This window comes from Equus caballus, chromosome 8 (genome assembly GCF_041296265.1).
Source record: "Equus caballus isolate H_3958 breed thoroughbred chromosome 8, TB-T2T, whole genome shotgun sequence".
Taxonomy (NCBI): Eukaryota; Metazoa; Chordata; class Mammalia; order Perissodactyla; family Equidae; genus Equus; species Equus caballus.
In genome coordinates this window covers 79,808,928-79,823,957 of record NC_091691.1, presented here as the reverse complement: position 1 = coordinate 79,823,957, position 15,030 = coordinate 79,808,928, and the positions used below count along the sequence as shown (strand labels likewise).

The 15,030-nt window shown below is 36.3% G+C and overlaps 1 protein-coding gene across 1 annotated transcript in view; it reads right to left on the bottom strand.

The window, feature by feature from the left end:
• Window positions 1–15,030, bottom strand: part of DCC (DCC netrin 1 receptor) — a 1,092,740-nt gene that overhangs the window by 78,081 nt on the left and 999,629 nt on the right. The window contains exon 21 of the mRNA XM_023647823.2: window positions 13,949–13,981. Coding sequence (XP_023503591.1) covers window positions 13,949–13,981 — 33 coding nt within the window. The remainder of the gene's footprint in view (window positions 1–13,948; window positions 13,982–15,030) is intronic.

Sequence of the window (15,030 nt, the reverse complement as noted above, 5' to 3'; positions counted from 1 at the left end):
CTCTAAAATAGGTCTTTTAAATTCCAGGAAGTCTTTCTTTACGTATAAATAAAAAATTAAAATTGAAATGATTCTCCCACTGCTTGAAGGGAAGAACAACAAAGTTGTCAAAGGAGGAGATGCTAGAGACTTAGGACACTAAGTGTTATCCTTGGCGTGTCACAGCATTTTTAAGGGCTTTTTGCTGTGCATCAAATATTGGATGTGTTTAGTCATCTTGGTTAACTTCATAAGCACTGATTTAGGGAAATAGAGGACTAATTAGACTCGAAGATAAAAAGTCAGTTAACGCAAAGATATAAACTACTATCCGATCCCAGAGGTCTTAATTTTAGTAATGGAGCATAAAACTGCTAATAATTCATTCAAAATTTATTAAGTGCCTACTAAATGCAAGGCACAGTCTTAGATCCTCAGGGAAGTGGTATTATAAAAACATATACTAGATATGGAACTGGCCATGACAGAGTTGGTTCATTGTATCCAGATCCTGCATAGGCCTATTCATGGTTAATGTTAGCTAACTGTGGAAGGTTTTTAATTTACTCCAACTTTAAAGGTTTAACAATAAGTTCATCTGTTACTATAAAATCACTATTAGGTTTAATTAAAAATATTTTTTCATTTATCTAGCATTATCAAAAGAGCTACATGCAAATAAAAAATAATGTATTATTTTCAGTTTTATGTTATGTGTTCCAAAATTATATTATCATAAACCCCTGAATTTCTTTTTAGCATACTGCACTAAATCTCTAACATTTTTCAAAATTAAAAATTCCAAGTAAGTAAATGAATACATGAAATTTAAATATAACATTTGTGGAAATAACAAAATAAATCTAAAAGTATATGAGGTTTTTTTAATTCAAATAAAGCTCACCGTGCTTCAAAAAATTGGAAATGGGTAGTTTTTTTTTCTTTATTATAGAATTAGTCATATCATGATTTACATGAAGACAGTGATCAAAATGTATTATATTAGTAACATATTATATTCTGCAGAATATAGAGACAAATTCTTGTATTACTCTGCACCCATATCTTCTTAATAATAGAAATGAGGGTGAGGAAAATAATTAAGATGTTAAGAGTGATGAATTTATGTATCACTTTTATCTAGATAAATATTTTATTCAGATAAGTCCGTTAAAAAATCAGTTCTTTCAGAAAGTTTTGGTAATTAAAGCAAATATTTTCTACTTCTCCGTATGTTTTGAATCAGGAAATGGTGGTTTCAAAACGAAAAATAAATCAAAAGTAATGAGGCCATGGTTAACTCAAAAAGGAGAAAGTTAGTGGCTGTTTTAGAGTTATTCAACATAGTTTATAAATTTTAACATTTATTTTATTTAGGTCCCTATTAGGTAGATTCAAATCAGAAATTTCATGCTCTTTCCCTTGGTTTGCATTTTTAAAACATTGTAGGGGCCAGCCCTGTGGCTTAGTGGTTAAGTTTGTGCACTCTATTTCGACCACCCAGAGTTTGCAGGTTGTTTGGATCCTGAACATGGACCTGTGCACTGCTCATCAAGCCATGCTGTGGTGGCATCCCATGTAAAATAGAGGAAGATTGCCACAGACGTTAGCTCAGCAACAATCTTCCTCAAGCAAAAAGAGGAAGTTGGCAACAGATGTTAGCTCAGGGCCAATCTTCCTCACCAAAAATAATATATTTATTTTATAATAAAATATTGTAAATTATAAAGTCATTTAAAGAATTTCCTTTTATATTTCATTTAAAGGTTAGATCTCATAAGGAGCCTTCTTTTCATTCTCTTTTGGCAAGAGACCTATGCTCTCTTGGACAAAAGTTAGTCTCCATGATTTCCCTGCCACTTCCTTTAGGAAGTGTGCTCCTTGCTATAGCTTACCAAAGTGACATGTGTACTGTGTTCTCAATGTTCGTTGAGTGACTAACGTGAATTAGAATGCTTTCTAATGTGAATGAATTTTAAGTTACTACTATTATACAAGTTATTTTCTTGTTCTTACATACTACTTAAAATACTGCTTCGATACTTTTATTGTGGTGTTTGTGTGTGTTTGTAAAATGAAACAACATTAATGCTTACATTAAACCCCTGCTTTTAGCACATATGGGCATGATAAAAAATTTTCCCATGATAAAAAATTTTCCAGCACCTACCAAAGATTAATTCAATTGGGATTTCAGTTCTAGAGTCTGGTTTTCTGAGTGAATGTTTATAAGTTCAGGGAGGAGTGAATGGAAAATTAATTTGCAAAGGACATGGAGAAAACTGGATGTGGTAGTTGTAATCTGTTCTTTAACCTATCTTCCCTGAATGGGGATAACAGAGGGTCCTCTAGAATAGCACCCGCACAAGCAATCCCAAGAGAAAAACCATGGCCCACAATCTAAACCAAACAAACTGACTGGTCAGCTAACGAGCATTCGGTATACATCTTTCCAAGAATGCAGAGCACTGAGGTATCTTCTTGATCTTCGAATTGGTTCTCCGAAAATAATTCTGGTGTTGATGATGGAAATTGCATTAATTTTGTGTCTTGTATACCACTGGATAAAGGATATCTATTAATGCCACCTGAACACAGTTTTACTGTCCAATATACAGATCACATTGAGATATATTTAAAGCAAATAATTGTTCAGGAACTGAAAAATGTGTCTAAGAGATCAATTTGTCATCAGTTGCTGATACTGCTGACTTTGAACAAAGGCATCAGGATATCTAAAAACCAGGAAGCAAAATCATAAAGCATGCCTAGGATATTTCAAACATATATTAATACAGAGAACTAATGAGCTCTCCTCACCCTTTGCTAAGGTTCAATACATTGTTTTCTAGTAAACACGGAAGAAAATTCATTGATTGAAAGAAAGTAGAATCTTACTACTTCATATGTAAGCATGGCTAACATGCTGGACATATATTGAGGCTTAGTGCTTAACAGATCCTTCTTGCCTTCCTTTCTTCAAAACATATCCTTACATTTGCCACCTGTGACAAGTCTAAGAGCAATAATTTGTGGGGAGGGGAATGCACTTGGTGACCTACTCTGAGTCAGATACAGTACAAGAGAACCAAATACGCCATTGCCCACCTTCTCCTCGACCGTGAGAGGCAGTTTTTTTTGAGTTTCAATTTCTGCATAAAATACAAACAGAGTAGGCTATGATGAGAAGTAAACTCATTTTTTAAGAATCCTTAGAAATCAATTTAAAATCTAAGATTATAAGTTCACACACAAATGTCATGAATTGAGTGAACATATAGTTATTATGAAAATCAGGACACTTTAAAAGTGAAAGAGGGAGCTATTATCAATTTTGCCAGGACCCAGGTATTAATCAGGACACTCTTGGACAAAATGGAAATTATAGTCATCATAGACATGAACAATTTAGACAAATGAACCCCTAATTCCTGGTTCTTGATTAACATCTCAGTTTGATTTTGGGTCCTCACTTTCTGAGGCATATGAGTAGTCTTTTGCAGAGTTTGGCAACCAATAGGTAAAGAGAAGTTGCCTGAGAAATGTCCTAAGGTAGGAAAAAATTTTACAAACATTGCATACTTCTTCTTTTGCAAGTACCAGAGTAAAAGCAGCACTGTGCCAGACCAGTTGGTATCTGGAATCCTGAACATGATGATAGATGTCAGCCAATGAGGAGAAGAAAAAACGTCCATATATATAATCCATAGTATATATTTATATATGGAATCCATTTATATATATATACATATATCAGAAGCACATTGCTTACTCCTATGAATTCTTCCCCTGCTCATTCTCAGCATCTTGCAAAGGAGAATGGACAAAAATTCAAAAGGCAAATATCAGGGGTCTAGAGGACTTGGACAGATCAACAAGATCTTCTGCTCACAGGAAAGAAGTTAGCCTCTTTAAAGATTTCAGGTAAGGAGAGCCCCACATTCTTATCTATATGACTCTGACTATAATTAGTCTGTGTTCCTTTATCTGGTTGCTGATGAAAACTTGTCAACTGCTCCTGATCACATATGTCATAAACTTCCACATATCAAAAGCCCAATAGGTTTATTTGTTACTATAATTATATTCATATAAGTTTAGAATGATACTTCTGTTAACAATTAAATCATTAACAGAATAAAAAATAAACATGATTTAATAAGGTTAATGATATAGTGATTAAGAGTGGTCTCTGAATTCTTTCCTCCCACTGTACTCTCCTTGTATGCATTCTTCCCTGTAGTATATCTGCAATAATGGCCAGCATGTGGGTCTAAGAAATTACTTTTAGAAGCAGCCTTGGGCACTTTCCTGGATGACTAGCTCTTGCCAAGAGCTATGTCTTCACCAGACTATAACATGGAGGATGAAGCAGTCTTTTGTGGATTTTAAAGGAGCAACTGTTCTCAAAGGCCACTGAATAATCCATGAAAGATTCCCCCACCTGGATGGCCCACAAACTTATCCCAAAGGCAGGTAAGATATCTTTGTGTCTGAGTGAAGTTGCCAAGACGCACAGGGAGAAGTCACAGACGAACATGAGGCTTTTTCTTCTCCAAGTGCCTATATGTCAGAAAGTTGCAACTACAGTATGAAAGCAGTAGAATGTGAGCATCCTGCTGGCTGCACTGTTAGTATGTGTAAATAATAACACTGTTGGAGCACAGAATTTCTTTATTCATGCATCCAATTATGCTCCATCCATCTAGTCAACAAATGTATTGAGTGGACCCACTGTTGTCAGCATTAGGGATATACAATGTCTATTGCAAAGGTTCATAAATTAATGAGAAGGAAAATGTTAAATGAATAATAATAACCACACTGTAATATTCAAAAATTTAAAAAAATTATAAGTAGGTGGCACAATGGAAAAACAGGATGATTGATTATTTCTGCCTAAAAAAATGATGGAAGCCTTTTCAGGGATGACATTTGAATCGAGCATTAAAAGATGAGTGGAAATTTATCAGGTAGAAAAGAGAAAGAGTGAGGTGGGCAAGCTTAGAAAGACAGGCAGAGATTAAAAAATAAAACTCCCTATATGTTCTACGAAAAAGTCTAGAATTTACCTGGTAGGGGACAGAGATCCACTGAAGGTATTTTAAGCAGAAAAATGACTCAATTACATATGTATTTTAGGATGATTGTTCTGGCTGAAGAATAAAGTAATCAGAAGAGAATGGTGTAATAAATAGAGTCAGAATAATATTAATTATGAATCTATGAGGCAGACATTATTAGCTCCAATTTATAGATGAGTAAACTGTGGCTTGGAAAGACTAACTAATATACTCATTTTAGGTGGCTGAATCTGCCTGACTCTGATGATGACGATTTTATCATTAGTGGGTGAATTAATAAGTAAAAGAAGGAATGGGGAGAGAGTTGTACAGAAATTAGAGCACTTCTTAGAGTTGATCCTGGTGTGTGAGTGTGAAGGTTTAGGTGTCTGGATGTGACTTGAGGTGGTAGCATCATTCTCAGTGGGACACACAGAACAAAATAGACTTTGGAGGAGAAAGGAAATAGTTCAATTTGTAATCATGCAGAGTGCTGGGACAAGTGAAGGTGACACTTCAGAAAAGGCATGGCAAAAGTGGACAAATAAAGCTAGGAAAACTCTTTGAAGATGACAGATACTGAGGTCCTATTCCTATTCTTATTCCACATCATCCATTCCTCCCTACCCCACACTCTCACAACCCAAACAAGAAATGATCAGCATCAACAGCCAAGAGTGAATGGGGTTTGCAGGGCTGTGGATCTAGGGGAGCATGCTGGTCCTCAGTGGCCAGTGTAGACAGTAGGTACCTGATGTTTTAAAAACTAGGAAAGCCTGAGAACTTCTGTGCTAGAGCAGAGAGAAATAGCAAAAGCCCTGTTGCCAATTTATCTCTCTGTCATAGTGCACTACTCTGCAGAGTGGTACCTGAATGTCACCTGAACACATCCTGTGATCCTCACTTTTTGAACAGCTTCGTGACATTTTGATTTTCCCATTCTAGGATTTCTCTAAATAAGGTCCAAGTAATCTTTCCCTCTATAACCATTTGTGTGGATTCAAGTTCTGCTCATATATTTAAAGTCCAGTCTTGGGTTTCAAGAAGTCTTTTCTACTACTACCCACAGTGATTTTCCATCTGAACCCTTATGATATAGATATGAGATGATACCACCAGATTTAGCATTTTTCATGTTGAAATGAAATGAAGAGTTTATATACTCCTCCTAACTATATTGCATGCTTCTTGAAAATGGTCCCATGGAACTGTACTTCTTTCTTATGCTTCGTCGCACCCAGTACAGTGCTAGGTACATACTTATCAGTAAGTTTACAAAAGTGAGTTCAATCCTTTCTATATTGCACGTTTGAAACTTCAAAAATTCATCAACACCCAATAGTTTTGATTTTCCTCCTTTCTGTATTCAGAATTACAAGCAGCTAGTGAAATGCAAGTGTATAAATTTTCTGCTAATAAGAAAGAACAGGGAGGGTAGAGGTCAAGAAAAGGGCCAAGGAGTCCAAATCATCTACAAACATGACCACTATTTCTTGTATCACAGAGAACTTATTGTTTTTCTGTTTAGCTTTAATTTAATAGATGAATATTGAGGATACTTTTTACCTAGTGGAGAAATATTTTCATATCTTTTTCATCTCCTCCAAGATCAGTAATATATACAATATTCACATCCATGAGCACTATTACTTTTGGGTTATACAAACTAAACTTTTGATTAGATGGTAAAGTCTTTCTTTCCAGATTACTCTGTGACTGTTTCCCCAAAGATTTGTGTCATAATTCAACTCAACAAAGACTTATTGGGCAACTACAATATAATAGGTTTTGAATTAGAGGCTGCAGGTATGGGAAGGTAGGAATGACAACGTGAAGCAGACGGGTTTTCTGCCATCAAGGAGTTTACAACCTGGCCAAGAGATTAGGAATATAAACAGGAAATGATAAGAAATGCACAACATAGCAAAGAATCAGTTGGGTGTTACAGAGATACAGAAGAATAAAAGACTGGAAAGATAAGAGAAGCTTCTTGGAAAAAAGTAGAATTGGGAAGGGAGTCTTAAAAAACAAGGATTTGACTTGGGAGAGTTAGGGAGAAAGTAGGGCCAAGGCTGAGGGGACGATACCAATTGGAGCCCAAAGTTGCAAAAATGCACTTTTTCCAGAGTGATTTGTGGATTCTTGTTAATGGACTGTGGCATATGTGGGGGAATACACTAGTTGTGAGGCTAGAAAAGGGAAGTTGGGGTCAGATAATCACGTTTGATGTCAAAGAACTGACTTCATTCTGTGAGTAACAGTGAACTGTCTGTGTTTTGGAAAGAAAATTGAGGAGACAGAGTTTAGGATTGATAGAAGTGGGCAGAAAATAAAGCTAGGAACCTGGTATTTGGCCAATGTCTACAGCTAAGAAGGACATTCAGGAACACAGTGAGTCTTACAAGAAGAACTTATTAAAGAAACCTTTTTGAGGACTTGTTAACAAAAATATCTACCTTTCAGGTCTGAACAAGTTAAAATTATACCATAAATCACATCGATTCTTATGAGTACCGAGTATGTTTTTTCTTTCAAAGTTACATACTAAAACATAAGAACTCCTGAGAGGTGGACCTAGGCAGCTACTTGACTGCTTGCTGGGAACATGATAAGCACCTCAACAATCTATTAAAAGCACATTACTCATTTTATGCCTCTACATTTGCGCCATAGTCATAATTTCTAGAATCGCAAAATCTTGTAGCTGAGAAAACCACAGGTGAGAATAGATTTTTCAAGGGGCTGCAGCAAGCCGTTGAATAATAAAGTGAGTTGAAACTATACACAATGAAAGGGTAAAAAGAGGTTTTAATTTTCAATTAAACAGCTCCCATCAAAAGGTGCTAAAGCTTTCAATTTTTCAAACAGCAGCCTGGCTCCTGTAATCCACACCCTGAAGTATCTGGATTACATTAACTAAATTCCAAGCTTGACTAGACTGCCTTGAAAACCCTATTTCCCTGAAATTGGAAACAATTAACATTCTGTTTATTCATGAGATTAAACCCACTGAGGTGTAAAACGGCAGGTGTAGTGTTGAGTACTCTGCCTGAATACCCTATTGAGGAAAGACAAAGACCTTTAAAGTAGGTGAACTTACAGTGAGGCCATTTAGGTTTCCCTTTCTTGATAACAAAGTAGGAGCCAATTAACTGACTGCATTCCCAGAAATGATACAGTGGTTAAGAGCAGAGATTCTGAAATTAGTTAGCCTGGTATGTATCGCGGCCTCATCACTTACATACTGTGAGCAATGGGGCAAGTTTTAACCTCTCTGAGTCTCATTTTCTACATCTGTAAGGGTGCTATGAGAATTAAACATGATAGAACACGTACAGTGCACAGAAGAATAATTGATGCCCAGTGGGAATGCTAAAAATGTGAAGGGCTACACAAGATGCTATGCCTGAGTTTTTTATTCTAGTATCAATCCTAAAGCTTGATAATCTTAAATCTTGAGAGAAACCAAAAGATAATTTGGTCTAAAGTCATCATTTTACTGGTGGGGATGCTGAGAGAAGTTCAGTCACATGCCCAAGGTCGCACAGGAGGTCACAGTGGCAGGATGGTACCAGCATTTGAGGCATCTGATTCTATTCCACTGCTCTTTGAGCACACACTGAATGCTTGCTGATAGGAAAGCCAGAGCATTATCAGCCATCACCACGAGTCAGAGGAGAGTAATGCTCCCTCCCCAGTGGGAGTGCAGTTCTCAGCAGGCTGCCTTCATCTGGTTCTATAAACGGGTCTATGAATTGATGCCTCTTTCCCAGGCCTCGTATTTTAGATCACTCCTCTGCAGGTCACAGAGAATTAGAGACACTTGAGGATGCTTGAGGCAAGCGTCTTCTTCCTGATTCATTTCAGCAATGATGCAGATCATTTCACGAAGATTCCTGCCCCCTTAAGGTACTGTGTCATGCCCATAGCACCTACTCTAATGCCACAACAGGCAAGCATGGAAACACACATGAAATTGTCAATATTTGTGCTTACGCTAAGAATTACTAATTTTCACACATAGGCACTTCAAAGTGGATAACAATATTCAGGGGTTAAACAGAATATATGGATGCAAAAACAATCCTTTAAGATTAAAAGTTTGATCTCATAATCACCTTTGAGAAGTGGTCTTATTGTACAATTATGACTATCTTCCATTCCAACCCCCAAACAAGTGGCTTTCATAAATGCTTCTGTGAGAAGCTCTAAAAGATTTAAGCTAATGATAGAAAAGCAAAAAGCCAAATTTTTCCTAAGTATAGCAAGAGCCTACAGTGGAAAGACTATGCTCTCTGGGAGTCAGAGAGAAACATTTTTGGGTTCCAGCTCTGCCCCACAACTATATTTGTGTGACCTTAAGCAAAACATTATCTTCTGCTTCCTCATCTGAAAAACTAGGAAGATAATCAGTGAAAGAGTGAAAGAATGAAAGAACAGCTTTTGTTTTTGTTATTTTTGTTTTTTTGTGGGTTTTTTTCAGGAAGATTAGCCCTGGGCTAACATCTGCCGCCAATCCTCCTCTTTTGCTGAGGAAGACTGGCCCTGAGCTAACATCTGTGCCCATCTTCCTCTATTTTATATGTGGGATGTCTGCCACAGCATGGCTGACAAGCAGTGTGCAGGTCCGCACCCAGGATCCAAACTGGCAAACCCCAGGTTGATGAAGTGGACTGTGCGAACTTAACCACTGCACCACCGGGCCGGCCCCTACAGCTTTTGTTTGCAAATGTGGATGTTATGACCTGAACTGTGTCCTCCTCAAAATTCATATGTCGAATCCCTAATACCCAAAGGGACTGTATCTGGAGATAGGGGTCTTTATGGACGTAATTAAGCTTACATGAAGTCATAAGGTTAGAGCCCTGGTCTTATAGAATTAGTGCCCTTATAAGAAAAAACTTGAGTGAGCGAGTTTGCTCCCAGCCACGTGAAGAAACCGCAAGAAGGCAGGGGTCTGTGAGCCAGGAAGAGTGTTCTCACCAGAAACCAAATCTGGGGGACCTTCATCTACGACTTCTGACTTCCAGAACTGTGAGAAAATAAAATTCTGTGGTTTAATCCATGCAGTCATTGGTATTTTGTATTGGCAGCCCAAGCTGACCAAGACAGTGGAATTAGCACCATCCCGGTGTTTCTTGAGATAAACAACTGTCAGGATCAGAAATATGGTATTCAGTGCTGTGACTTCCCACTAATAAGATAACCCCAGAGTGAAAGCCGTTTGTCTTGTTCTTTAGAATATTCACAGAGCGGGGAAAAGGAAAGCTAATATTGGGAAATAACCATCCACAAACGTTAGATAGACTGACTTTAGAGAAATGTGCAAGTGTGTGTGTAGTTGTGTATGGATATGTGTAACATATGTGATGAATACTCTTAGTGGTTAAAAACAAGGGTTTGGGGAACATTGTTGCCTGGATTTGAATCATGGCCTTGCTACTTACTAGCTGTGTGTCTTTAGGCAAGTCACTTAAACTCTCTGAGCTTCAACATCTTTATCACTAAATTGGAGAAAATAAGAGTCCTTCTCTCACAGTATTGTTATGAGGATTAAATGAATTAATACAGGGTAAGCTCTTAGAACACTGACTGGTGCTAAGAGCTTCATATGGGTTCATTACCATTATACACCCACTCACACAGACACACAAATTGACAGAGTTTTTACCAAAATATAGAAAAGAAAAAAAGAAAAAAATCTAAAGCAGAGCATTTCTGCGCCTTTTGCACCCATTTCACAAAGCCCATACAATTTCCCTATCCTACCAGACCCTCCAAAAAACTAAACTCTGGTTAATTTCTAAAATTTCATAATTACTTTCAAACTTATTGGCCACTTGTACCTGGAAAAGTGTAGAGAAACAATTAGGATGTGGAATAAGAGATAAGGGGCTGCAAAAAAGGGGAATTATAGAGTAGGTTGAAATTAAAGGGTTAAGAAAATGCTAGATGTAATCAGTTCACAATTACATAAAGGTAAAAAGAGTTCTATGTAAATTTTCTATCATTTTCATACTACTGGTACTATTATCCAGAAGAAAATATTTTCCCCAAATCATAACTGATCCCAATATAACTGAGTTTTTGTTGTCACATTTATGTTTTTCAGGGCTGGTTCTAGATTTCAAGAAAAAATAATTGTGACAAGAGTCTACGAAGACACTTCTTCAAAACAATCAAAACGGGGGCTGGCCCCGTGGCCGAGTGGTTAAGTTCGCGCGCTCCGCTGCAGGCGGCCCAGTGTTTCGTTAGTTCGAATCCTGGGCACGGACATGGCACTGCTCATCAGACCACGCTGAGGCAGCGTCCCACATGCCACAACTAGAAGAACCCACAACGAAGAATACACAACTATGTACCGGGGGGCTTTGGGGAGAAAAAGGAGAAAAAAAAAAAAAAAAAACAATCAAAACGTTTCCCGTTTTCTCTCATATAAGTCAAACCCAAACTCCTGTTTTTCTATTTAGGATTCATCTTTGCAAGATTAACTCTGACCCAAGGTGCCAAATTTTCTCTCAGGGAATTTTTTCCTCACCAGAAATTCAGCTCCCGTAACAGTGGGATCTCCTCACTGTGCGAAGGGGACAAATTGGTCTAACTGGGCACAATAAAGCATATTCAACTGATTTGCTATATGCTGAGTGGGAACATTCAAAACAGCTTTTTCCTATTATTTTCATCAATTTTAGAGGGATCTTTAATCTGGGTTATTTTTCATACACTTGGTCATCAACTCAGAAGATTGATTTTGTTTATAAAGAGCTTTTTAGTGGCCAGTAAATTTTATATGCTTTCCTGGTAAGAATTTAAAGATTTTATTTATAACCACTAAATTATATGTCATCAGTCCCTTTCAATTTTACAAGTGATTTGAGTTTGATGTAAAATTTAGAAACTATCAATTTGATCAACTGTATACCTGCCGTGATTGAATAAGGCACCAAGTAGTATAATATGTGACAGAATCTTTCTAAGTAATATTAGATGAAGAAAAAGAACAAATACCCAAATATTTATTAGACTCAGCCACTGGCAATAATTCTTAGGAATTCCTTTTGTTCCTTATCATTGATCTTATTTCACTGTTGATGTGAAAATCTAAGTAAAATCTATGGAGAGTGTGTGATCAGAGAGACTACAGAACAATTTATTCTTTTTTCTTTCATAAAAGCACCAATTTACAAAATGAATTTTTTGGTAGGTTAAAATAATATTAAACAAAACAGTTAACTGAAAAAATTACAGCAAAAAGCAATTACAAGGAATCCAGAGACAACTGGAAATCCATTTATTGAAAAGTGTGGGCATGTCATCAGCCAAGTGGCTAATACTGTAACATTTTATCTGTCTCAGTTACTTTTAATACATGTTTTGTGTGTTTTCTCTCTGTCTCTCTATATATTTTTCCAAACATAATTTCAAAAATTAGGAGTTATCTGCCTGTGGAAGCTCCAAATTCATTTAAGTTAAGAGGGCAATGAGGGGTTGTTTTAATTATTTGGTAACTGAAATAATAAGACCAGTCGAGCTGATTAACTATTCCAGCGTGGATTTGGCCAGCACTAATGTTTAATTTACCTAAGTAAATACATGCTCACTGACAATTACTCATCATTAATAGTTTTACAAATATTACTGTTTAGTAGATATTGATCTTATGAAAATATTTTAAGTGGAAGCCAGCCGGAACAGCTAGGCGATTAATGGAAATGTTAGCCCTGGGGGGACATTTCCGTGCACTGCATCATTTCTATTGCTCTGTGCTTGAAGCCCTAGCAATGTTCTCTTAAGCAGAGGCATGGTATAAAGAGCCAGAGACAAACCTGAACACAGGGTAATGAAATAAAATACTAGTCATGCAGGCAACTTTCTGCTCTTTGTGGGCCTGGATGTTTAATATTTTTCGAAAGTTTAAAAGTGTTCTTGTTGAAAAGAATATTTTCCCCAATCTCCAACATGGGGCCTTATGAGACGTGATGTTTGCAAGGAGGTTCTGCTGAGGCTGGATGTCAAAAGCAAGAGACAAATTACACAAGCAGTACAATTTGAAACAAGAAACACTGACAACATTGACTATAACCAGTTATGAGTATTTCCAAACTCCCCCTTCTTTAAAGAATATAATATCCTCAAAAAATAAAACTCGCAAACTATTCTTTTCCTTCTCTAGCATTCCGCTAATTATTCTTAGTGTAAAATAATGGAATACTAATTTATGAGGCTACAAATCATGGTAACACAAATTCATATCTACCCGTGAATTGATGGATAACTCTTATTTATCTCCAATTTCCTTTGTGTAAAACCATCCCTGTTTCTCTACCCAAATGAGCTTTTAGCAAATGAGTGGAAAGAGGAGAAAATACTCCAAATTAAATCAGCATCTGATTCATGGAATAAAAGTTTCTGACTTCAAAATTAATAATAGTAATGCCTTAAAAAAGTTGACCTAACTTTGTTTTTATTTATTAAAAGAAGCTCATTGTAGAGAGAAAGCACACATAATTTATGATTTTTCTCTCTAGAGCTACAGAACTTTAATCCATAGCTCATGAAAGGTTGCAAGAACAGCTTGAAAATTATGCTGAGCTTAATTATACTTAATGTGAATTATTCAGAAGTGCAGACAGAGACTAAAAATTTATTTCATACAAAGAAGCTTGACATTTTAATTGGTCCTTCAGAATAGAGACAAAACAATTTCCTCTCAAGAAAATTTACATCTTCCCTATCAGAGCCGCAGCCTCAGCCAAGCAGAACTTCATTAATAAGATTAATTATCATGCCAGTGTCTGCTTCATCAGGTGTATGGCCCAGGTGAAAGGAGGAATACAAAATAATGACTGACATTTCTAAGAGGATTGACTCAAGGAGGGAAAAAATGACAGATTGAGCCACCATACCTTGGTCATTAGCCATTTTGTCAGGGTGTTCCACTGTGGGGAAAAAAGAAACAACGTTATTAGACTTTCACAGTTCCCATCAAGAAAGCAGACATTTCAAATCAGGAGTTTTGTTAGCAAGTTCTCATATCAAGGCCAATGCCCTATTGAAACAAAATTGATAAGCAATCAAGGTTAACGTGATTATTTCTATTAAATAGAGGAAAAAAGTGGAAAATAATGGTTTTGCTGTACAAATGTGTTCTAAAAAATGCTATTTGTCACATTCCTCTAAACATAAACTCAGAATGATCATCATGCAAGTCTAATTAAAAACACAATTAAGAGTAAAAAATGCATGTGATTACCAAGTAATTATCACCCATATATTTTAAATAAGTTAAGGAAGCTATGTTCTTGTATTCATTTCTTTTCAACAAAAAAACTTAACCAATTCTCACATGGATAGGGTAAAATAATAAAATATCATAAATATGGTTTAGTATAAATGGTTTCATAAATTTTTAGACATTGTGAAGAAAAGTCTTGAGCTGTTCATGATTTCAGATGAGTGATGAATAGTGTTCTTGAAAATAATATTTAAATGTTAAAACATCTCTAATTTGGGGGAGGCTTCTTTTCTCTTAACCACATATAACTAGAGAGGAGGTAAATCTCTAGTACCTCTGCTTTTCTAGAAATTGTGATATGACATTTTGACCAGTGTCGATCTTTGTAAGTCTTCATCAATTAGAATTATTTCACATATATTTGAATTTCTTTGAGCTTTGAGACTTTTGGGCATATTTAACTCAAGTGTAGTCAAACTTGATGTGTAGGCTACTACACTTGCTAGTTTCTTCTTGTTTATGTCTCAGTTAGGCTCACACAGAGAAAAATGTAATAGCATTCCCATGGAAAGCAACCTATAACCTAGTCACTTCTTTCATTATGCGAAGTAGTCTCATTAGCACATCCATCAACACTGTTTGAAAAATAACTTAAAGCAGTTGCCTTACAGGTGGTGGTCCTTCCTTTTCTAAATGAAGGCACATGAATCATTGTCCAAAAGACTGCATAGATTTGAAATACTTAAACAATGA